This window comes from Doryrhamphus excisus, chromosome 20 (genome assembly GCF_030265055.1).
Source record: "Doryrhamphus excisus isolate RoL2022-K1 chromosome 20, RoL_Dexc_1.0, whole genome shotgun sequence".
NCBI lineage: Eukaryota > Metazoa > Chordata > Actinopteri > Syngnathiformes > Syngnathidae > Doryrhamphus > Doryrhamphus excisus.
The window spans coordinates 9,425,056-9,449,551 of record NC_080485.1 but is presented as its reverse complement, the minus strand read 5'-3'; the positions used below and the strand labels follow the sequence as shown (position 1 = coordinate 9,449,551).

The 24,496-nt window shown below is 42.3% G+C and overlaps 1 protein-coding gene across 5 annotated transcripts; it reads left to right on the top strand.

Annotated features, from left to right (window-relative positions):
• Positions 1-1,855: 1,855 nt before the first annotated feature.
• Positions 1,856-24,251, top strand: ldb1a (LIM domain binding 1a). 5 transcript variants are annotated; one of them, XM_058058354.1, is made up of 12 exons: positions 1,856-2,014; positions 6,428-6,535; positions 16,538-16,640; positions 17,175-17,219; positions 17,318-17,393; positions 19,125-19,227; positions 19,664-19,836; positions 19,919-20,041; positions 20,437-20,514; positions 20,592-20,715; positions 20,796-20,938; positions 22,294-23,011. In XM_058058354.1, the coding sequence occupies exons 2-12, from the start codon at positions 6,508-6,510 to the stop codon at positions 22,507-22,509; spliced, it is 1,212 nt and encodes a 403-aa protein (XP_057914337.1). In that variant the 5' UTR covers positions 1,856-2,014; positions 6,428-6,507; the 3' UTR covers positions 22,510-23,011. The 5 variants fall into 5 exon arrangements, with proteins under 5 accessions (XP_057914337.1, XP_057914342.1, XP_057914339.1 ...); XM_058058359.1 differs by lacking the exon at positions 22,294-23,011 and adding an exon at positions 23,021-24,251 and having other exon boundaries at positions 1,859-2,014; XM_058058356.1 differs by lacking the exons at positions 1,856-2,014; positions 6,428-6,535 and adding an exon at positions 13,787-14,465.
• Positions 24,252-24,496: the final 245 nt, after the last annotated feature.

Below are 24,496 nucleotides of genomic sequence, written 5' to 3'. Positions count from 1 at the left end.
TTAAGTCACTGTAATTAATCACAGTTAATCACATTTTGATTAACAACAATATTTGACACAACAAGCAGTGTTTTTCAATGATTCTTGTTTTTAAATGTAATCACTTTCAGTGTCTTTAAAACAGACCTGGTCTTACTTATCTTGGCTCAGAACACGGTCATGTGGTTGAGTGCGGGCTGGCAATCGTAATAAACATGATACAACCTTGCCTTAAAAAATTGTTCTGAAAAAACAATCTGCAAATTCTAAAGACCACTAAAAAGTGGCGTCCAGGAGACATCAAAGTATGTATGTATAATACAGTGCTTGGTGTGTCCTGTGTAGTCTTTTGAAAATTTGCAATATTACGAGAAATAAACCAAACAATGAATAAAGTTAAATCTTTTGGTAAACTAAGTTGGTGGAAAAATAATTATGTTTAGAGAATAAAGTAAAAATATTACGGGAATAAAGCCATAATATGAGAAGAAAATGTACAAGAATAAAAGATAAATAGTTGGAAAAAAACAAAACAAAAAGTGTAAATAGAAAAAAAACAACTGGAATTTTATGACAATAAAGTAAAAATGTTAGGAGAAAAAATATGTACTTTAATGACAAAAAAGGGCACGTGTGGGTTTTCTCCGGGTACTCCACAGGTACCTCACAGCAAGGAAACCAGGGTTCAATTCCACCCTCGGCCATCTCTGTGTGGAGTTTGCTCTCTCCGTGCATGCGTGGGCTTTTTCCGGGTATTCCGGTTTCCTCCCACATTCCAAAAACATGCTAGGTTAGATATTATGTTTGCAATTATTTTCATATTATTATTATTTTCATAGCATAAACATGCTAGGTTAATTGGCGACTCCAAATTGTCCATAGGTATGAATGTGAGTGTGAATGGTTGTTTGACTATATGTGCCCTGTGATTGGCTGGCGACCAGTCCAGGGTGTACACACTCTCTGAAGTAATCTGGGATAGGCTCCAACATACACAAAAAGTTATAATATGTCAGTGAAGTCAAAATATTATGAAAATGAAGACGTAATATTACAAGAATAATATTTATGAAGAATTTGTAAGAATAAATCTCAAATACAATCCATCCGTTTTCTATGCCGCTTATCCTCACTCCGGTTGCGGGTAGGCTGGAGTCAATCCCAGTTGTCTGGGCGAGAGGCGGGGTACACCCTGGACTGGTCGGCAGCCAATCACAGGGCACATATAGACAAACAACCATTCACACTCACATTCATACCTATGGACAATTTGGAGTCAGACATCATTCACACTTTTTCACCTATATCGCAAATCTGAGAAGCATTTTTTAAAATAACGTATTAGCATATTTATGTATTATGTAATTATGTATTACATAACAAATATCAAAGTGGTCCTAGCATTTTTTCATTTTTTACTATGTGGCCCTGGCTGGAATAGGTTTGGACACCCCTGAGCTAGAAGATATCCATTCACCCAATAAAAACAATTGACTTGAACCAATTTAACTTGCGTATCCTGTTTCCCCACTTTCTCGTCTTGTAGGCAACAAGTCCGACCAGTGTGCTTGTCACTGCAGGTCATGCTAATTGATGTCCTCAATGAAGCTACGTGAAGTGCACATCCTAGTGATTAAGCAACAGCACTCTGGCCTGACGCACTCCCTGACTACTACCTAAGTCTGCTCTGCCGTTGCCATGGATACAGGGCCCCCCCATCCAGTGGGTTTGGAGTGGAGAAAGGAGAAGAGGCTCTGCGTCATACCAGTGCAGCTGAGACAAGCCCCCCCACCTCCTCCCCCCACCCTCCTCCACGTCCTCTTTCCTTCCCTCCTTCCTTTTTATCATCCAATTTGCACACTGCTTGATCCCCCTCTATTTGTGTCTCATATCTGCATCTGCTCATCACACCCCCCCTCCAAACCACCCCCCCACCCTCACTTTCTCTCTGCCTGCCTGCTGGCTCAGCTCGGTTTCTTCTGCGTTGGCTGACCCTGGCGGACTTTTGCTGGACGAGCGTGGGCGAAAAAGAAAGGTAAGCGCTGAGATGGACTGTGGTGGAAAAAAAAAGAAACAAAAGATGTGATGGAGGGCAAATGTGGGGGCGGAAGGAGGGGGGGGGGTCCAAACAGCTGCAGAAATGGCATGAAGGGTGGCATCAGGAGCTTGTTTAAACATTTAGAATTTTGAGGTCGAAGGAGTGAGCCATGAGTGTTTGCCACAACATAAGAAGAGTGTGTTTTGAAGCGGATGTGTGTGAGTATTCCAGCTAGTGTGCAAGGAGGTGATGCGGGAACTTCTTTTATTCCAAGAGAAGCGCTTGTTGTTGATGTGTCGGCACAGTGCGGGCATATGTCTGTGCAAGGAAGGAGAGAGCAAGCCTGACAGTGCGAAGCGGCTTTAATTGCTCCTGGAAGCCATTTTTTTCTCCCATTCACATTCACCCAACCTTCCCTTTTTTATTTCCTCTCGCTCGTGCTGCCTCTTTGTCATTTCAGTTGAAATACATGAACACAAAATAAATGTGGCAGTTTGTGACAAGAAAGGGGGACCCGCAGGGTTGTTTCATTGTGTCTGGGTCCCCTGGAACATTGTCTGACATGGTGTATGACATACACAACTCTGATGCTTCTGCCTGTTCACTGGTGTGTAGCCAATGTGCCTGTCAGCTCTCATTCCAGGGGCTGACACGTACTGCTCTTTGTTGCTATATTGCCATTGAGTGACAGGCGTCAGGGATGGGAGCTTTTGTCAAACCCACATGAGGGATCGTCAGCAACGTGGGAGATCCATATGCGTGTACTTTTTTTTTTTTCTCGAGTGCCAGCCAAGTTGTCAGATATTGCATCACAACAGAGACCATCAGTTTTGACAGGACCAGATTCACATGCATGGGAATCACAAGTGGCAAGTTTATGTGAAGTACTAAAAATGCATGGTCACAAAAAGGAGTAATTGATTGTTAGGAATTTGTGTGGAATTGATTAATGGCGGCTTGAAGCATTCATTCATTCATTCATTTTCTACCGCTTATCCTCACAAGGGTCGCGGGAGTGCTGGAGCCTATCCCAGCTGTCTTCTGGTGAGAGGTGGGGTACACCCTGGACTGGTTGCCAGCCAATCACAGGGCACATATAGACAAACAACCATTCACACTCACATTCATACCTATGGACAATTTGGAGTCGCCAATTAACCTAGCATGTTTTTGGAATGTGGGAGGATACCGGAGTACCCGGAGAAAACCCACGCATGCACGGGAAAAACATGCAAACTCCATTGGATGGATTCGAACTAGGGTCTCCTCGCTGTGTGTCCTATGCGCTAACCACTCGTCCGCCGTGCAGCCTGGCTTTAAACATTCATTCATTTTCTACCGCTTTTTCCTCACGAGGGTCGCGGGGGGTGCTGGAGCCTATCCCAGCTGTCTTCTGGTGAGAGGTGGCGTACATCCTGGACTGGTCGCCAGCCAATCACAGGGCACATATAGACAAACAACCATTCACACTCACATTCATACCTATGGACAATTTGGAGTTGCCAATTAACCTAGCATGTTTTTGGAATGTGGGAGGAAACCGGAGTACCCGGAGAAAACCCACGCATGCACGGGGAGAACATGCAAACTCTATTAACAGACGCCCGGGGATGGAATCGAACTCGGGTCTCCTCGCTGTGTGGCCTATGCGCTAAACACTCAATCGCCGTGCAGCCTGGCTTGAAGCAATTGAGTCAAAATAGAGTGCACTACTAGGCTGCGACCAGCAGAGGCTACAAGAATATTGGATTTATAAATAAGGAATCCTACTTTGCAGTCGGTAATTCACCTATAACCGTCAGGTCTGGAACCAATTAACTGTGATAAATGAGGGATTTATGTGTGCTGTAATTATAGCCAGGGACTTTAATTACCTAAAATTGTTATTTATGAAATATGAAAACTCAATGTTTTGATTGGAACAAATATTTGGAGTGCATGAGGACGTTGAAAGGAACATTTATGAACAAGTGTATTGCACAACACAACCAGAACCAATGTTGTCAAGGAGCAAAACTACTCAGCCAACATGAATACTGCGATGAGTTAATTGTAAGTAACAGTAGAGGAGGAGAGTAGAGCAGCCCACATTTCAAAGGCAGAGATAGATCAAGCAATGGATGATATTAAGATGATATTTCAAATGCACCTCCTGCTATATTGTGCAGTTAACAAAAACAACTTCAGGAGGTTGCCTACAGCCACAGCTGTTATCACGCATGAATGTATTTATACGTCTGGTGATGACGCAATTCTCCACTAATGCATTTCTCTTCAGAGCAATTTTGTGCCATAAAAACGGCCACAAGGTGGCAGAAGTGCACTTAATAAGAGCTCAGCAGGGATCACGTAGATGAAAGAATCACACATGACAGGAAGAAGTGAGAGAGCGTGTAGACGGTTGGGCATTGTAGGGAAAAACATGCCCACAAGTACTTCAGTTCCAATTGTGGAAATTGTAAGTAGTTCATGGTATTACTGTATTTTTGTTTGCTTTCATGTAAAACAATGTTGGTACGGTTGTTCCAGGGTGTACTCCTGCCTCTTGCCCCAAAATCAGCTGGGATAGGCTCCAGCATACCCCTGCGACTCTAGTGAGGATAAGCGGCATAGAAAATGGATGGATAGATGGATGGTACAGTTGTTAGGTTCCATGCTTTTATATAGACATAGAACACAATATTCTTTGTGCCTTGAAAGGTCAGTCAAAATCGGGGTTGTCTTTTGAGTAATGGCTGCGATTTACTTCAGCCTCCTGCGGTTATTTGCTTTTTGTGTCTTGACAAGACTCTGCTGTCAACTATATTCAGTTGTTCATTCATTCATTCATTTTCTACCTCTTATTCTCACGAGGGTCACAGCTGTCTTCGGGCGAGAGGCGGGGTACACCCTGGACTGGTTGCCAGCCAATCACAGGGCACATATAGACAAACAACCATTCACACTCACATTCATACCTATGGACAATTTGGAGTCGTCAATTAACCTAGCATGTTTTTGGAATGTGGGAGGAAACCCATGCATACACGGGGAGAACATGCAAACTCCACACAGAGATGGCCCGAGGGTGGAATCGAATTCGGGTCTCCTAGCTGCGGGGCCTGCGTGCTAACCACTGTGCAGTCGTATTCCGTTGTTAACTGACTTATTTGAATTTTTCCATTGACCATCACAGAAATTCAGTATAGTCAAATGCCTGTGTAGAGTTGTAAACAACAGTGATGTACCTCCATTTTGTCTTGACAAAAAAGAGTTACTGTCGCTTGTGTTACACTACAGACAGTGTGACGTTGCATTAAAGCATGTAAAAGCGAGTAAACGTGTTTGTGTGCAAATTAACTCGTATGTGCTCTTCCTGGCTTCCGTAGGCCTCTCTTGTTGCCAGCCAATCACAGACAGGGCACATATAGTCAAACAACCATTCACACTCACATTCATACCTATGGACGATTTGGTGTCGCCAATTAACCTAGCATGTTTTTGGAATGTGGGAGGAAACCAGAGTACCCGGAGAAAACCCACACATGCACGGGGAGAACATGCAAACTCCACACAGAGATGGCCGAGGGCGGAATCGAATTTGGGTCTCCTAGATGTGTGGCCTGCGTGCTAACCACTTGGTCGCCGTGCAGCCGTAACAGTGATGTACCTCCATTTTTTCTTGACAAAAACGAGTCAGGGAATAGAAGTGAACTACGTCCAGATGACAGTGTGACGTTGCATTAAAGCATGTAGAAGCCAGTAAACGGGTTTGTGTGCAAATTAACTCGTATATGCTCTTCCTGGCTTCTGTAGGCCTCTCTTGTCTCTGCTCTCCAGGTGGGCTTTGCATTTTTAATCGATACTGTCTGCGGTGATTAACGCCCGTCTTCTCTCTGCAGTAGAAGAAAGGAATGAGGGAGCAAAAGGAGGAGAGATGGGAATCAGTCATACATGAGGCAGAGGTTGCGTGTGCATGTGGGTTTTATTTATTTATTTTTTTTGCGTCTTTGGGCTCTGACTGAGAATGTTTATCTCCCATAGCAGCACTGGCAAAAAAAAAAAAAATGCATCACTGCCACAAATAGAAACACACACCCATCTAGTGCATTTTGCTGCTAATTGCCTCTCTCTTGCTTTCTTCTTTCACCCACACCTGCGCATACACACACACTCTCATCCCTGCTCCATACTTACTCCACTCTCATGTGCAATTAAGACTCTGTTTCACTCCTCTTTCCGCTTCCCCTCCCACTTGTGTTGCAACACGCCTGTTAATGATGCAGCCACTGCCAACTTCCTGCCTCTGACAGAGAGCGAGCGGTGGCCCTGCTTCGTACCACTCCCTCTTCTTCTTATCTCTCCACCCCTCTCTCTCTCTCTCTCTCTCTCTCTCACTCTCTCTCTGTCTGCCTGTGTTGTTTTCCTCAGAAAGCGTAGCCCGAATGCAAGCAGCGTGAGGGCCGAGAGCTGCCGTTTCCTTCAGAGCCGAGGCCCCAACATGTGAGAAGATGTCTGTTGGAGGTTGCGCTTGTCCCGGTGAGTGCCTCGTCGTCCCGCTCTCCCCCCCTCACCCATCCCCTTTTTTTTGCTGTCACAAACATGACTTATGTAAAAAAAAAAGAGCTGCAAAGCGGCCCCCAGGCCATGCGTCAAAAACTGTGTCACTCTTAATGTGCTGTGCTCTGAACAGACATGGAGTAAAACAAGGGTTTAGAGACTCATGTAGTCATGCACAGGCAGCACTCCACATATCAATATGTGACTTTGGAGAACATTTTCACTCTGATGCACAAAGAGGAAATTGATTCTTGTGCATGTCAAGCACCTTTTTCTTTTCTCCTGCCTTTCATCGCACTTCCTGATGATTTCAGTTGTTGTTCAGGAGCTCAATAGGTGCTTCAGTTTTCTCAAAGTCTGACTGATTCAAGCATCAGTTGGGGTAACATAAGATGATTCACTGTGCCAAGATGCTGAGAATTCTTTGTCACAGGTACCTTTGTGTAACTGTTATTACTTCCGGTGCAGTTTTTACACTGTGCTTCCATATTTCTTCTGCTTGCATGGGTTGCTTTTGAGCAATCACATTTAACTTGGCATGTATTGCTGGGATTAATGTCTTGGGTAATAAAAGTGTATTCATGCTAGCATCAGTATGGTGAAATTAATGCAAGACCACTTCTCTATTTCAAGACCTGTTTTAGACCTAAACAATTTTTTATTGTAACAACTAATTAAAATAACAACATATAGGTGAGGATATCAAACCATGCTCAACATTTAATGCTAATTTTTTCCCATTATTCATAAAAGTGAGACACTTTTTTGCAACATGTTTCTGCTCTGCGACTGCATCCGTCCGCGCCATTCACGTGTGTGTATGTCATTTGAATATGTAATGGTCCTTGCATTTATCATATTGCACTTTTTTATGTTATAACTGGTTCTATGGCCATCATCGCACTTTTACTCTTGATCATCAGTGGTAAAGTTTCTGACATTTGCTGACTTTTTAGCATGACGCCACTCATGATGACGGTGTGAAATCCCATGTTTTCCACCCCCCCACCCCCACCCAAGTTGTACAACTCACGTTTAATGTTTTTCCTCTCAATGCTTGCTACCTAATGAGAAGCAAAAAACAGTCAAAATCACCTTAATTACATCAATGATGTACTGGGACATCAGTTATCGGCTATAATATCAGAGGGGTGATTTTTTGGGGGGGGAGTGAGGGTCTGGTGTATTTCCTGGCCTTCTTAAGCTCTTCCACTTTTGTCCCCCCCCCCCCCTTGTTGACAGACTTCACTGTAGGGCAGAAACATTTAATGACATCCATATGTGTGTGTGTGTGAGAGAGAATTTGCTGTAGCCTGCATGTTGTGAAGCAGCAGTCAAGGTACAGTACGTGCGCTCAAGCACCCATCATGGAGGGGAAAAAAAAGAGCCTGCTGGGACAGGTTTAGGCTAGTAGATATCTTGCAGAAGCCCAAAGAGAAACACGTGTATGTGTCACTGTTTGCACGGGGAAGATAGAGGTTAGCTTTCCTCCTACATGCTATAAACATGCTAGGTTAATTGGTGAATCCAAATTGTCCATAGGTATGAATGTGAGTGTGAATGGTTGTTTGTCTATATGTGCACTGTGATTGGCTGGCGACTAGTCCAGAGTGTACGCTGCCTCTCACCCGAAGACAGCTGGGATAGACTCCAGTGTAGCCGCATAGAAGATGGATGTATGGATTGGTCTAATAATGGAGCCAAATTTGACCCAGGGACAGATTAATTTTACTTCCATTATTTCCTAGTGTAGTGGTTGACTGTGCTGACATCAGTGAATAGTGTCTTTGTGATTGACTCCAACATTACGTGACCCGAAGCTAGTTACGTGGTATTGAAAATAGATGGATGGGTGTCCATGTGTGGATATGCACTGAGAAAACAAATGGCCACATTTCCTGTTTCCCTCGGGTCATGTGTTTTTGCACAGCCATTAAAGATGGCTGACCTGGGTGCGTGTGTTGCATTATGTGTCTTCATATTGCACTGACGACCTTCTGTTGCTGTGACTTTGCCTTTTTTTTTAAGGCTTTGTTCTCATGCGCCCTTATAACACAGCAGAGCCTATCACGTCCTTTGTTCCGACTAAATGGTAAAAATAGATTGCATGTATGCCCCCCCCACCCCTCCGCCCTCATCCCCCTCAAATGCACACTCTCCCCTCGGCTCATCACTCTTACCCCTCCCTCCTTTCCATTCCTCTCACTCTTTGCCCTTGTTTCACTCTGTGTGTGTGTGTGTCATTCCATGCACTAACATCGCTGTTACCTCATGCAGAAAGTCACATGTCTCCTGATTGGGGAGCGGGGGGGGGGGGGGGGGGGTGGGATGACTTAAAGCAGAGCCAAGATGGCAGCCTAACAACCTTTTAGTGATTACACAACATCACTGCGCTTAAAGCGTCTTTCTTGATGCGTCCTCTCTCTTCTCCTTAGACTGTAAACCAGATCAAAATGGCCGTGTGTGTGTGTGTGTGTGTGTGTGTGCAGAGGCAGGAAGAAAAAAGGAGGAATGTGTGGGAGATGCTGGGGAGTGTGATAGGAAAAGGAGATGGAAGGTGGGGGTTTTGCAGAGAGGGGGGGACGAGCTGTTGTGATGTCACATCTGCTGCAGGCCCACAGCATGGCAGCGGAAGGCTGGCATGTGCCAACCAGCAGGGGAGACAGGATGAAGAAAATGTGTTTTTAAAAAAAAAAAAAAATCAGAGCACATCTTGACATGTGACAACATCGGGGAAAAAGAGTGAGAAGCGTTACTACTTTGTAAATACAAACCGTTATCCTCATTCATATTTTTTTTATTATAAGACTTATTAAATGTCTATTTGGGCAATTGGCTGCTGACAGGGTAGATATTGGATGTGAATAACAGATAGCGAACGACACTGTGGGTGTCGTGGAGAGAATGCAAATCAAGGTAAATGCTGGCAGATGGGAGCCGTTAAAGGAATCATTCGCCATAAAACAGGATTTACAGAGAGCTATTTTAGCAGCCGTGCGGTGAAGTCATGAAAATATCATCAGTGGCGTTGATTCATTGTCTTTGAATTAGCAACCAACAATGTTGAGTTTGTACTTGAGGTGTGACATTGACGGTTTTTTTTTTTTTTGCCTCTATAATAAATCAACCGTGCTAATATTCTTGTCAAATATAGCACAGTGCCATATAGGTGTTTCATTATTCAGCGTTAGTCTTTAAATAACTAGACGTAGCGCTCCCATCTGTCTCTGAAAGCTAAGCAGGCGAAAAGAAGAACAAACTACCACACACTTAGACTCAGAGTGTGTTGCAGTGAGATCATGGAAAACACCTTTTTTTTCCCCAGGACATATGATTTCATTCCCTGGATGTTAGCACAGCAAGAGACCTGAATTACTGGGGAGTTTGGGTGGTGGTGAAAAAGCTGCTGCACACTAAAGGGTGAAAATTTGTCAAAACATGCACACCCGCTGTGATTATTTTTCCAATATTTTTTCCAATGTTTGGATTGACTTGAAATGTCTCACACAGCTTGATGACAATTCCATTGTGACTTCAGAAGTTGAGCCAATAATATACATTCATTCATTCATTCATTTTCTACCGCTTATCCTCACGAGGGTCGCGGGGGGGCTGGAGCCTATCCCAGCTGTCTTCGGGTGAGAGGCGGGGTACACCCTGGACTGGTCGCCAGCCAATCACAGGGCACATATAGACAAACAACCATTCACACTCACATTCATACCTATGGACAATTTGGAGTCGCCAATTAACCTAGCATGTTTTTGGAATGTGGGAGGAAACCGGAGTACCCGGAGAAAACCCACGCATGCACGGAGAGAACATGCAAACTCCACACAGAGATGGCCGAGGGTGGAATTGAATCCTAGTCTCCTAGCTGTGAGGTCTGCGCGCTAACCACTAGACCGCCGTGCCCATAATATACATGTTGTTGATAAGTAGTATTCAACACCGGTCACTAGATGGCGTTAAAGTTACATTGATGACATAATAAAGTACAGGAAGTATAATGGGACTCTCCCAATGCTAACTAACATGTGTGAGTCTTCTTAAATGACTTATTTTCTGTCTTTTATGTCTACTATATTGGTTCACATATAAACATTGGAGTTTAAAGGTGACTATAGTGGTGTTATTTCACATCTAGAGGGTTCTATAATGTTAAAAACCGTATTTAGAAGGTCGTAAAAAAGCTTTCTATGCTCTAACTTCGATCATATTCCATTTATAAATAAGGAATCCTACTTGACAGAAATTCAAGCACCACTTTTGGGTCTGGAACACATTAACCACATAATATTAATAATCTTAAACATATACTGCAATTATGACTACATTATTATAAAGATGACAAATAATTAATATACATATTAAAAAATGAAATAATATGTAAAAATAATATGAAAATAATTGCAAACATAATATCTAACCTAGCATGTTTTTGGAATGTGGGAGGAAACCGGAGTACCCGGAGAAAACCCACGTATGCACGGGGAGAACATGCAAAAGATGGCCGAGGGTGGAATTGAACCCTGGTCTCCGAGCTGTGAGGTCTGCGCGCTAATCACTCGACCGCTGTGCCGCCTACATTATTATAAATATAACAAATAATTAATAATTCATATTTAAAAATGGAATAATATATAAAATAATATAAAATAATTGTAAACATAATATCTAATAAAAATACTAATTCATTTTGTGTGCTGCTAAATATAAACTTATGGAAACTTTATTATAAATTAAATACAATTTATTATAAATATATATATAATAAATGTAAGTTTCAGTAAAGTATTATTTAAAATCATACGTTAATACACATTTATTGTAGTGTAATTGTCTTGAACCACTTTTAGTTGTGATATTGTACAGTAGGTTTTTGCACAGGGTTCCAGCAGAGGGCAGTGTAGCTCTAGCTGTGCTCTTCTTTAACTGACAATCACTGAATGCAAATGAAGGCTTTTTGTTCATTCTCTCATTTAATATATTCCATCTCCTGCAGCTTTTTAAATGTTGATAACGCTGTGTGTGTTTTGTCAAAAAAATGACAAGACTGAAAAAAAACTGAAATGCCACAAAGAAAAAAAAAGCAAGTTTCATATCACCACTTAAATTGAATGTTAAGTTTAGAAGATGTAGTCTGTGTTAGTCTGCCGACTGCTGTATCTCCTTCCACCTGTGGACTGAACATTCTACAGTTGCTGAAGTGGAAGCCCTGCCTGATCTAATGCGGGGCTTTACTCGTACATGAGTCCCTGGTGGGCTTCAGATGTATTTACTCCCACCGCTTCACTTCCCTCATCTGCTGTCCTCCAGCTTTATATAATTACACAAACTGACAAAGCCAATGCCTCAACCAATTGGGCTTTAAAGCGCACTTAGAGACCACAAAGGCTTTTTTTTTTCCTTTCCTTCAAATCTATTGCTTGTAAACATCAGAGTGGTTATTGATTAAAAGTGAGGCTGCAGATTATTCCCTTACATAATGTGAGGCTAGAAAAGGATCAGGACTGCGGTCTGAAAAAGGATTTGAGCCATCAGCAAAGAGTCAATCATTTTGCAAAAGCCTTTACTAAAAGACGCCTTGAATTAACCAGCCTGATTAACACTGATCAGTGCTTCAGACTTGCCAAAGCTCTTGATCATACTCCAGAGCTTTCATATAAGCCACGGAGATGACGGCGAGGCTGTTTTAAGATGGAGGAGGTCAGGACAAAGGGTTAATTAATTTGATCGTCATCATTTTATTACTCACAGATGATGATTAAGACTGAATAATTAGATTGCATTGCTTGATTCTTCCAAAAGACCTCATATTACAATTATTATTATCGTTTTTCATACTTTTATGTGAAGTCCTGGTTTACATTCAGTATATCTAATTTGATCATTGGCCTCTGAAGTGCTTGGGGGCAGTTGTGGTCATTTCAGCTTGTACAGGAATGTGGGTAGAGGAGGTCACTTATAAAAGCCCTCTGGATAACAAATGGATAACATAAATACCGACTGAGAATTCTATATGTGTACTACTACTTACACTTCAATACTGCACTGTGTAATACTTAGTTCCTGAGGGTGCACATTTTGACTATTATTGCACACATACTTCTATTATTTTTAACTATATTAGGCTCCATTTCTGGCATTAAGTTGCTGGGGGGCGAAGGAGGTAGGAGACATCATCGCCTAATTTGCATGACACAAAACCCTGGCCAGAGTCTAAAACTCTGACTCAGTCTTTGTGTGGTGAGTGGGTAAAACGGTGCTTTTTTGGATTGTGTCATAAGAAATGTGCGACATTTACACGTGTTTTGAAACCCTATTTAATAACAGAGCATGAAGCAATAGACTTAGCTTCATTATCATCATCAGGGGCGATTAAGAAAAGAAACTTTTTGCATGTAAGTGTGCACAGTGTATTGTTATGAGAAGTTGCCACTGGAGTACCCAGCATGCCTTGCGGGAACTTAGTAAGTTACATGTTTGTTTTTAGCGTTTTGGCATTGTTACCCACACAGAATGGTTGTTCATTGTTGTTATGTGTCGACTTACTTTTTTGGGTTTGCATGAGACTGACATTCAGTTTGAAGAGCCTCTGTGCGTTTGCACTGTGTTATCACCAGTACAGTATGCATATGAGGTGTATTACAATGGCACTCACTGGATGGAGTTGTAACAATAAGCTACACAAACAGCCCCACTATAATGTGTTTGTGAGCAAACCGGTAGCATCTGTAGTGATCCAGTATATTCATGGTGGGTCACAAAAATGAATACTTTCCGCCCCACGCCGAGTGGTTAGCGCGCAGACCTCACAGCTAGGGGACCAGGGTTCAATTCCACCCTCAGCTACAGTATACTCATGGTGGGTCACAAAAATGAATACTTTCATTATTTGGGGTTTGCTAGGTGCAGTGTGGGGCTGCACGGCGGTCGAGTGGTTAGCACGCAGACCTCACAGCTAGGAGACCAGGGTTCAATTCCATCCTCGGCTATCTCTGTGTGGAGTTTGCATGTTCTCCCTGTGCATGCATGGGTTTTCTCCGGGTACTCCGGTTTCCTCCCACATTCCAAAAACATGCTAGGTTAATTGCTGACTCCAAAATTGTCCATAGGTATGAATGTGAGTGTGAATGGTTGTTTGTCTATATGTGCCCTGTGATTGGCTGGCGCCCAGTCCAGGGTGTACCCCCCCCTTTCGCCCGTAGACAGCTGGGATAGCTGGGATTTTTTTCTAGTTACAGTGTAAAAATAAAATGTATTAAGTAATAGAGGAGGGATTTATTATCAGAGATTACACTAAATTGCAGAAGATGTTGATGTTTACATATTGTAGCATATATTGAGTTGGCTTACTGTGTGTAAAACCTTTAATTGTTTACATTATGCCATGGGAAACAACTACTGTATTTCTATGAATAATATTCCACATTAATTAATATTTTCTTGAATGAATAGGTCTCTGACTTCAGTGAGAAGTCTTTACAGGAAGTTGTACAAGTCTACCTAACATTGTAGTTGTTGAGTGTAGTTTTTGCACGTAGGGGGCGTGGCCTTTTGGAGGCGGGCCTTGTTTTTTTCTCCCCTTGAGTCGACGGACTGGCAGGAACAAAGGGTCCTGAAGTAGTAGTAGTAGGAGTAGTAATAGATGAATACAACCACACGTATGCAAATGAATATTTAAAACACAAATTAGAGCATTATTTATTGTTTTTAAGTTCCCGCGGGGTTCTTTAGTTTTCTACCCGAGTTGCCGTCTCATGTGTGGGGACTACACGAGTGTTTTATCAAGCGACGGAGCTGGAGCTTTGGCCGTCCAGCCTCTCCGGCTAGCATCGAAGCTAAGCTGAAAGCGCCGAGTGGAGGTGTTAAACAACACCGCCTTTCGGTGGACCTTTCTCTTCAGGTAACTGCCGCGCAAGCCTCCCCCCTTTGTTGTTATTCTCGCCGCAGGTTCATTGCTAGATATCGAATACTGTATTGGACCGTTCTGTATTAGTGGCACTGCTAGCAACAAGGTTGATAGCCTAGCATCCTTTCTCCGTTAATGGATGCGGCCCTGCGGATCCGTTTACAACGAGCCCCCCCGTGTTGGATAGTATGGCGTCTTGTGTAAGAAGACCCATCCAGCAGTATCGAACACGTATTGTCATTGCAAATATGTATTATTGTTTGATATGTGTAAAATACTTGTGATCACATCCAACGTCCGTGTAATTAGATGCAGCTCCATTGTTTGCACTGATCTGTTATGGCGGACTAATGCTGAACCAGGACCACTTAAAAGTTGCATTATTGCTGTAGATCACATTCTTATATGGCTGCTATTGTAAACATTAAGTTCCCTCTTAAATTGATGCTGCTGTACCTTTTGAAAACTGCTACGTTCCCTCATAGTGATTGCAAGTGTTCATTACTTAACTGCAGATAGTTCTAGACATATGTGCTATGCTAGTTGAAAGCCATAATACCAAATTTGTACTGTTCAATAGTGGATCATTTGCTTTTTAATCATTTTTTTAGGCTTCTTTTGACATGTTGAGTAGATTTTGCACTGAAACCCTGGGAATAAACCCCAGCTTTACAGATACCATATGGCCTCTGTTTGTGTTGTGTTCAAGATGACGTTTGACAAGTCAGAGTAAATTAACTTGCTAATTTAACTTTCTAACTGGCTGTCGATTTGAGGTGTGGCGTATATTCATTCAAGTGGATGACAAACCCTGCAATTTTGGGGGGCACAACATCCTATTAGGGAGGGTGCCTTTCAGGCTAGATGTCTCTCGGCATCATGAAGGATTTGGGTCGGTGTAAAATTAGAAAATTGTGCACAGCAATGCACAATTAAACCCTTCTCAAGCAACAACGCACAAGTGATCTTTGGTTAGTCTTTTACATGTTTAATAACTTCATCTATCTGATGCACACTAATATGGTGGCGTTTATGTGGGAAGGAAAAAATGTACCTGGCTGCAATCAAAAACAGCATGTGATCATTTTGCTCGGTGTAGGGTGTCAGTCCTGGGGTCAAATGTGAAGCTGAGAAAGTAAATCCACACTACGTATGTAGTTCTCTACTCACGCCACTCTCGTCTTGTACTAACACCAAAAATGATGCTTGGCTGCCCCCTCACTGGGAAGATTAAACCCATTTAGGCAATGCTGCAGTCATCCCCTCCCTGCACACCCTCCCCTGCTTGTGTTGGTTTTAATCTGGCACCGCTGCCTTTTATACGCCGAGCTGACAGTGACATACTACGGTGTGCATGAATTGTGACCGGTCAAATTAACATAGCATCGCCTCAGCTTGCCTTAGCAAAATATTGCCAACAAAAGGTAATACTATAGCGGTCTAACAGCACCGTAATTAATGTCTAATAAAAGCATCTGTGAAAAGAGTGGCTGGCTCTAATGAGGCAGCCAGGGTCATATTTCCAAGGAATGTGCCCCCTCTCCCCATCTCTGTCTGGTAGTGCTTAAGACATCGTTAGTCACAATTACATGCAGCCGCTGCCTGTGTGAGGTCTCACAGAATAGATGTTTTCCCAGCGCCCCCAAATTGTTTGAATGCTTTATCTGGGCAGACAAGGGTTAACAACAGCCAGGATGAGTGGGTAAGTGGGGGGATGGGTGGAGGAGGAGGCAAGAGGGGGAGATGTAGACACTAGTGCAGATGGTGATCGGCTCTTCTGGAGGGGAGGGTTCCCTATAACGGCGTGCATGATACAAGAAGCGGCCATATCGTGTTTGTTTTTCTTGTCCATTTACCAGATTGAAGATGCATTAGCTAATGAAAGCAGCCTAGAAAAAGGGGAGGTGGGTAAAAACAGACACTGGAACGAGCAGAAACACCCAGAGTTGGATTACTTGAATGATGTTGTGATTTGGGAAGCAGCTACATCGAAGCAATCTTCTCTAAATCTTTGCTTTTTTGCCCTCCCCCCCACCTCCCCGGTTCACTGCTGTGTTTGTGTGCAGGCTGTTCGTCTAAGTCATTCAAGCTGTACTCTCCCAAGGAACCCCCCAACGGTGGCAGCTTTCCCCCTTTCCATCCAGGCGCTATGCTGGACCGAGATGTGGGGTGAGTCTCCTTAAACAATATTTCTATATTATGACTCTATTAATGCTTTCTATACTCATTGGCCATAACATTAGGTACACCAGCTGACATAGTCTCATAGACAGAAGTGGAAAATAATTTACTCACATATATCGTTTTTGGTTATTTTGTACTTTTTGTACTGTAGACAGATACAGTTTAATTCCATCCATCCATTTTCTATGTCGCTTATCCTCACTAGGGTCGCAGGCATGCTGGAGCCTATCCCAGCTGTCTTAAATGTAATGTGAAGTGTAGCCATACTCACTGTTATACTTGTATTACGGTTTACAGACATTTCTACATTGTGCACTGAGGTTTGATGTGCTTCGAGATTTAAAATTAAATGACATTTTGCACATGGGGGGGCACTCGTGCTTTGTGAGCAGTTTATATGATCTTCGTTTGATAATTATAATAATGTAAAGCGTTAGAATCCTCACTTATTTATAGTGCATCTGACTTCCTTAAGCCGATGCATTCTGATTTACTGATTGTTTTTGTGTCCTCAATCAGGCCTACACCCATGTACCCCCCATCATACATGGAACCAGGAATGGGGTGAGTTCAAGGCCTTGCAAATAAAATTCATATTATCAGATTTTTGTTAAAAAAAAACAATTTTAAATGCCCTGTAAATCCTACTTGTCCTGTTTCAGGAGACCCACACCGTACGGAAATCAGACAGACTACCGCATGTACGAGCTCAACAAAAGGCTACAGAACTGGACAGAGGTGAGACATGCGTTCCCCTTTAATAACACTGCGTTTTTAACATTGACCTCACAGCTGCTGTTGTATTTGTGGAAATTAATCCGGAGACCTCAATGACTTCATTTACATTCTCTACTCTAATAAGATTATCTGATCAACCTGGCTGAAATGTAATTGGAGTGCCAACTGTTTAAATGCCGAGCGGCCAACTGAATAGGCACATTTTCTATCAGTCACGCCAACAAACACGCATGTTAATCTCCACACATGACAAGGATTTTAGCTGGCATGTACAGTTAAGTCCATGTCCAGCAAGGGTCCAAACATGCCGTATTAGTAAAGTTTCCAATCTCAATTTTAGTCTATTGTAGACGTATCACAATGCACTTGACGGGACGTTACATGAGATTGAGTGACATGAGTCGCAGCTTTACTGGAGCCTATCCCAGCTGACTTTGGGTCAGAGGCAGGGTACACCCCGGACTGGTCGCCAGTCATTCGGTGGGCACATATAGACAAGCAACCATTCACACTCATATTCATGTCTGTAGCCAATTAACCTAACATGCATGTTTTTGGAATGTTCCTGATTCCTGACTGTGGCCAACATGTTAACCACAAATGTTTAGATTATACTGTATACAATATATTAATAAAATAACAGCTAATTTATGGCTAGAAGTATAGTTCCCTCGTTGTTTAGAGTGAAGCTTCCAGAAGTAGTGAATGCTAATATCACGTTTTAAAGTTTTTGTAGGAATTATGTAAATTGGATAAACTGTAAAATTACTACAGCTTCTGTGTGGACTGCTCAGACAGCCAACCGTCTCTAGTAACAGTTTGATTTAGCTTGGTTAGTCATGCCTGGAAAGTGGGCTGCATGGATGATGTCATATAAAGGCGACTGTTGTTGTAATTCACTGGGCTCATCTGTTGCGTTGAATAAAGGGAGCCAGCACTTCCTCTCCAAAAGATTGAAACTTTGTGAGTTCTTGTCAAAGATTGACTATAGACGCCCTATACTTCAGATCTTACTACAATATCTCCAATGGGTTATGAAATGTTGGGCTACTCCGTGATGAAGAGGACAGCTATAGCTGAGGGCGATCACAAAGGGAGAGAGACCGACAAAGTGTGTGAGGAAGGAATTATGAAGCTGTTAAAGAATATTTTGACTTTAGGGGTTTTAGTTCGCAGGAGGATGATGATGGCGGTATGTGTGTGTGTATAAAATGCATTATTTCTTTTAATAGTCATATTGCACTGCTGTATAATTGTGGCACATATTTTCTCACAGGCAATTCACACTGCCTGTCAAAGTTTTTTTCTGCTGCTTTTTCAACTGTATTAAAGAGCAACATTTCTCTTATAAAATACGCTACTACATTTCTGTGAGCGTACACTATCTTGCACTGTTCTGTTTGTATTTATTTTGTCAACTTTTTTGCCACAACTTTTGTACAAATTCAACATTCTGGCTTGTCTGTGTCAGTGAGCTCACCTTGCTCATTTGGTTTGAAGCCAAAACATTAGATAGATTTGTGATTAATTAGTGATCCATAGATTAATCATCACCCCAGGTCTGGTGCCTGTGGGGTTTTTTCATCTGGTTTTAATCTCATGAGATCTTGTCACACGCAGAGTCCAGAGTGATGTGCTGTTGAAGAAATAGAAGTTTTTTTTTGCCTTATATTAGACATAGGCATAGAATTATGACGAAGAAATAAACAGTTATTGTGGTTCCTTTGTCAGGATTGCGACAATTTGTGGTGGGATGCCTTTACCACGGAGTTCTTTGAGGACGATGCAATGCTCACCATCACTTTCTGCTTGGAAGATGGACCCAAACGATACAGTAAGATGAACAATAATTGATAATGAAGATTGATTGCCCTGGCACAGTACCAGGCTTTCATTAGCAGGGACGCATTTAGTTGTGCAATTTCAATGTTTGTGTCAGTTGTCACCAATTAGTAACGATGCATAATAAGAACCTATTTCAGACAGTATGGATAGCATAATTCCATGCGGTTTCTCTTCCACTGATGCCCCCTGCTGGTCTGCAGTGTATTCACAATGTGCATGACATTTACCCATGTTGTCACTTTATAATACAAGACAGCATGACTGCAAAAAGGTTTAATAATAGGTGTAAAAATATGTCAAAATGCATGTATAATGTCAGACTTTTTACATAATAAAAAGTATCACATTTCTTGACTTTTTGGGAAAAGTTGGGATATTTTAACTCTATTATTAATTTTCTGTAACCTTTTTTTTCCATCCTTTAGCCATTGGTAGGACATTGATTCCCAGATATTTTCGGAGCATCTTCGAGGGGGGCGCCACTGAGCTCTTCTACAACTTGAAGCATCCCAAGGAGTCCTTCCACAGTAACTTTGTCTCGCTCGACTGTGACCAGTGCACCATGGTCACCCAGAATGGCAAGCCCATGTTCACACAAGTATGGCGTCAACTTTTTCTACATCCTCCTGCTTGTGACTTTTTAGATCCATGAACCTTATTTTGCTTGCCTCTTCGATAAGGTTTGTGTGGAGGGCCGCCTGTATTTGGAGTTCATGTTTGATGACATGATGAGGATCAAGACGTGGCACTTCAGCATCAGACAACACAGAGAGGTCCTCCCCAGGAGCATCTTGGCCATGCACGTGCGTGATACACTAAGAAGGAAACCACACATTCAAATCCTATTCATATTTTGTTGCATAAAGGGTGTTATTTTAGTTTAGCTTTAGTTTTTTGGGGGGATACAATATATATATTGTCAATATAGCAGTCTTGAAATGGTTAAAATTACACATCGATTTTACAGTCATTATATAGTCAGTGTGACTGATATTTGGAGTCATATTCATTCATTAGTATTTGCTGAGGTAGTTTTAAAAGATTGACTCACCTAGAATGGGACAACAATATAATGTAATATTTTATCAGTGTTTTGGAAGCTGACATATCTTGTCATTATAGGCAAATGTGTGAGTGAATTGTGAGCAATTCTTAAGAGTTAATTCCACTTCTTTTGCTGTCAATCATGCTCATGCAGGATCCCCAAATGCTGGATCAACTGGCTAAAAATATCACCAGATGTGGGCTGTCCAACTCCACTCTCAACTACCTCCGTGTAAGGATGCTTCTCCCCTTGATAGTCTTTGTAAATTTCATTTTTATGAGTAATTTATAATACTTCTGTTCTCCAAGCTATGTGTGATATTGGAGCCCATGCAAGAGCTGATGTCAAGACACAAAACGTACAGTTTGAGCCCTCGAGACTGCCTGAAGACTTGTCTCTTCCAAAAGTGGCAGAGAATGGTCGCGCCCCCAGGTAATTAAAATAAAAAAGACAAGTTTCACAGATGTCTTTTAACAAAGAAAAAAAGTACTAATAACACTTTCTGCTTGTAGCTGAGCCCGCCAGACAAGCGCCCAACAAGCGGCGGAAAAGGAAAGTGTCGGGAGGCAGCAACGTGAGCTCCGGCGGGGGCGGCAACAACAGCAGCAACAGCAAAAAGAAGAGTCCAGCCAACAGCTTCTCTCTCTCCAGCCAGGTACTCCAAGCATGACATCCACGAGACCTTCTAGGTCTAGCTTGTGAGGAAGAGCTCATCTTGAGGCCTGATTTGGGCCGGGACAGGTGATGGGCAGTCCCCTGGTGCTGGTTTTGGGTTATGTCGCCTTGCTCTTCCTGCCACTGAGCTTGTCGGATGAGCACACAGTATTTTGTTTGGTTGAGACCCGAGGTTGACTGAACCCCCCCCCTTTTCACATAAAGATGCTTTTCCACCACAAAAGCCACACCTCATTGAAGGCATCGGTCACGACACAGGCTAACAAACAAAGCCAATGGAGGAAAATGAGAGTCTTGTATATACTTTTCATCATTTTATACAGGAGAAGACAGAGGGCTGAGTGGTGACCATAGCGTGTAATGCAAGTTTTTGTCATTGCTGGCTACGTATACAGTACATGAGCCAGCTTGGCCATTGAGTGACCAGCAGCGGGTAATGTCAGTATGTCACAAAGTGACTTCACTTCTCACATTTCAGCAACCATGTTTAGTGCGGTATGCCTTCTCAAGGGACATTACGATAGCAATAAAGCTTTAACTTTAACAGACTATATGCAACAATCCAAATACAAACACCACCACCGGCTAGGCTATTAAACCAATAGTTGAAAAGAACAGATCGTACAAAACATATTCCTATTTTTCACACTTATCAAGAAAACGGCATGAAAATTATTGTATACTTTTGTTTGGAAAGTCAGTGATGGTTGTCACTCACGGCTGTTGGTATTCAGAAATGCATCCTCAGAGAGATTACATTCAAGGATAGCTGATGTTAGTAACTAAACTTCGCCAAATCGCCATCATTCGCTGACATAGTTTGCGTGCATATGTTACATAAAGCATAGTTTACGTCCTAATTGCAGGAAGACAACATTCTTAAAACAGGAAGAGGGCGCAATATGGCGTTTGCAGCACATTTGAATGTTGGCAGCCGGGCAACTGCCAATATAGATGAGATATGGAGACATACTTGGCCACTTCTTCACCTTCAGCATCCTCAGCAAAGCACTTGTCTTTTGGAAAGTGACTCGTCTGCACAACTTGAGAGGATAGAATAAAAATGGTTGCTGAAATGTCAGGGATCTACTCTGGTGAGATATACTGCATATATTACCATGCAGTAGTAACTGTGATGTAGTACTTGGATGCTGGTCGGAGCAGTGGGGCTTTGTCTTGTTGAGGTCGATCTAGTCTGTGTAGATTTGTAAATCTGGTTTAAATCCCAGTTAGATCTCACTAAGCACACTGGACAAAAGCACAACAGCACCTCCGCCGTCCGCAGCCCCCTGTATCATGGGGATAATATGTACCGGCCCTTACTGTCCCCTTTAGGACGTGATGATGGTGGGAGAGCCCACTCTGATGGGAGGGGAGTTTGGTGACGAGGACGAGCGTCTGATCACACGTCTGGAGAACACACAGTTCGATGGGGTCAATGGCCTGGAAGATGAGGACAGTTTCAACGGCTCCCCCACGCTGGGGGCACTCTCGCCCTGGAACAGCAAGCCCCCCTCCAGTCAGGAGAGCAAGAATGACTCGTCCCAGTAGAGCGCTGATGTCCCAGCCGCCCCGTTGTGTTTTTTTTTTTAAAGTCACCGGGATAAGACAAGACTGAATTAATAGAGGCGGCATTTTGTGATTTCAAGGAGGAGAGTGGCGTGATTTAGAGGGAAGGACACTTGGAGCGGTGTCTCGTGATAACGTCATGGCCCTCACTCATGCTCAGTGGTGCTCAAGCCCAGCCCTCGTCTGCTCAGACTTAGAGGTGCACTGACACTGGCTGTGTGTGTGTGTGTGTGTGTGTGTGTTTGCATTGCCTTCCAGCCAGTATCGTCTGCCATGTCGGTGGGTTCTTGTTCCAACCTCGGGTCTCTCAGGTGTGCTCAACACCGCCACCTCATTGTATCTGTTGTGCTCATGTCAGCGTCACCCAAATGCTTAGACTTCATTTATTAATTTTTTGTTTGTTTGTGTTGCAGGCTGCAGAAAACTGTGTGCACCCTTTTAGTATCAAAATTCACCATCCGGGTTTATAAAACTCAATTATTTGTTTTTGTAGGACCTGGTTGGAACAAAAACCTGTACAGTGCCGGAGCTTGAGGACCGGAGTTGAGAACCACTTCGCAATCTCTAAAACACACACACACTCTTTCTCATACAACATGCAACATTAAGGTACAGCAGAAAGGTGGTACGCAGCATGTCTGGACCAGACTCCACACAAGTGTGTTTTCATTTTCTATGTGTAGACTTTTTTTTTTGTAAACAAACCCCAAAAATACTCATTGCACTGTTTTCACAATTAACTCCAATCTATTTTTCTTATGGATTTGAACTGTGTGTTTTCTTTTCTTCATTATTATTGCTGATGTAAGAACTGTAAAACATCTGAACCTTGCAGTATATTCTAAATATTTGCCGTTGGATCTTTCTTCTTGTGATGGTAATAATGTTCATGTAAAGTCCTCCATCTGTGTCACGCTATCATCGGTCAGGTCCTTTTTTGTTTTGAGGAGAACAAGGCTTTTAACTTCTGTGTATGACAACAACAACAAAAAAAAAAGCCTGCGTTGTACGTGTTACCTCGTCACTTGCAGGCCCGTCACACATCTCAAATTTGCTACTCTGATATTTTCAAACAAGTTTTGAAACCATTGTAAAATAAGGAAGAAGAATAATAAAAAAAACAACTTTTGTATTAAGTTTCCCAGCAATGTTTTTAATTCCAATTAAAAGAAAGCTGTAGACCAAGGAGCTACATGTAAAGAATCTTTAGATATCAATGACACTGCGCTGTTTGTTTTTATGAAGAATCATTTTGTTGGCTTGTTTGTGTCTGTGCTTGTATATTTTCTAGCTAGTTCTTTCTGTAAAAGTTATTCTATGTATTTCTCCCTAGAACTTTAAGGAGCTCAATCTAATGTAAAGAGATAAAATGCCTCTTAAGTTTTTTTTTTTAATGTGATTTTTAATGGTACAATCACTGATTAAAAAAATATATAATTTTGGCCTCATTTTAGCAAACTGTATTTATTTTTCTATGTACTGACATGCTGTTTAAAGTCCAAGCCACCCTGTACAGTGCTCATGAATAATCTGTGGAGTTGTTTTTGTAGGGATGCCGAGTCAGTGAAAGCTGGTAGAGTGGCAAAACCCGAGTAAATTCACAATGGTTCAATATGTTCACAATCAAAAAGAATATTCCAAGTTTTTGTTGCTGTTGTAGGCTCCCTGTCCATCTGAATCATGTATCAGATGCACAAATAAAATAATCACATTTAGAGAACATGTTCTGACTTGAGTTGTTCTTCTAAATGGCAAACAGTTGTGTTCTCACTGAGCAGCCCAAAGGCAGTCAGTCACAAGCTCTCAAACAAAGTACAAATAAATTGCTGTTACATATATTCACCACAAGGGTGTACTAACCAACCACATCTGCCATAATATGAGCCCTTGAATAAACACAGCATAATCTGTTATACGCTGTTCAATTCTGGTCATTTTAAAAAAGTTCTCAATAGTGTGATGGGAAGAG

Coding starts and splice junctions, on each gene's coding strand:
- ldb1a (XM_058058354.1), top strand. CDS start 6,508: ATGTCTGTTGGAGGTTGCGCTTGTCCCG. Junction 17,394..19,124: donor GGCTACAGAACTGGACAGAG/GTGAGACATGCG, acceptor TTCCTTTGTCAG/GATTGCGACAATTTGTGGTG. Junction 20,042..20,436: donor GGAGCATCTTGGCCATGCAC/GTGCGTGATACA, acceptor ATGCTCATGCAG/GATCCCCAAATGCTGGATCA.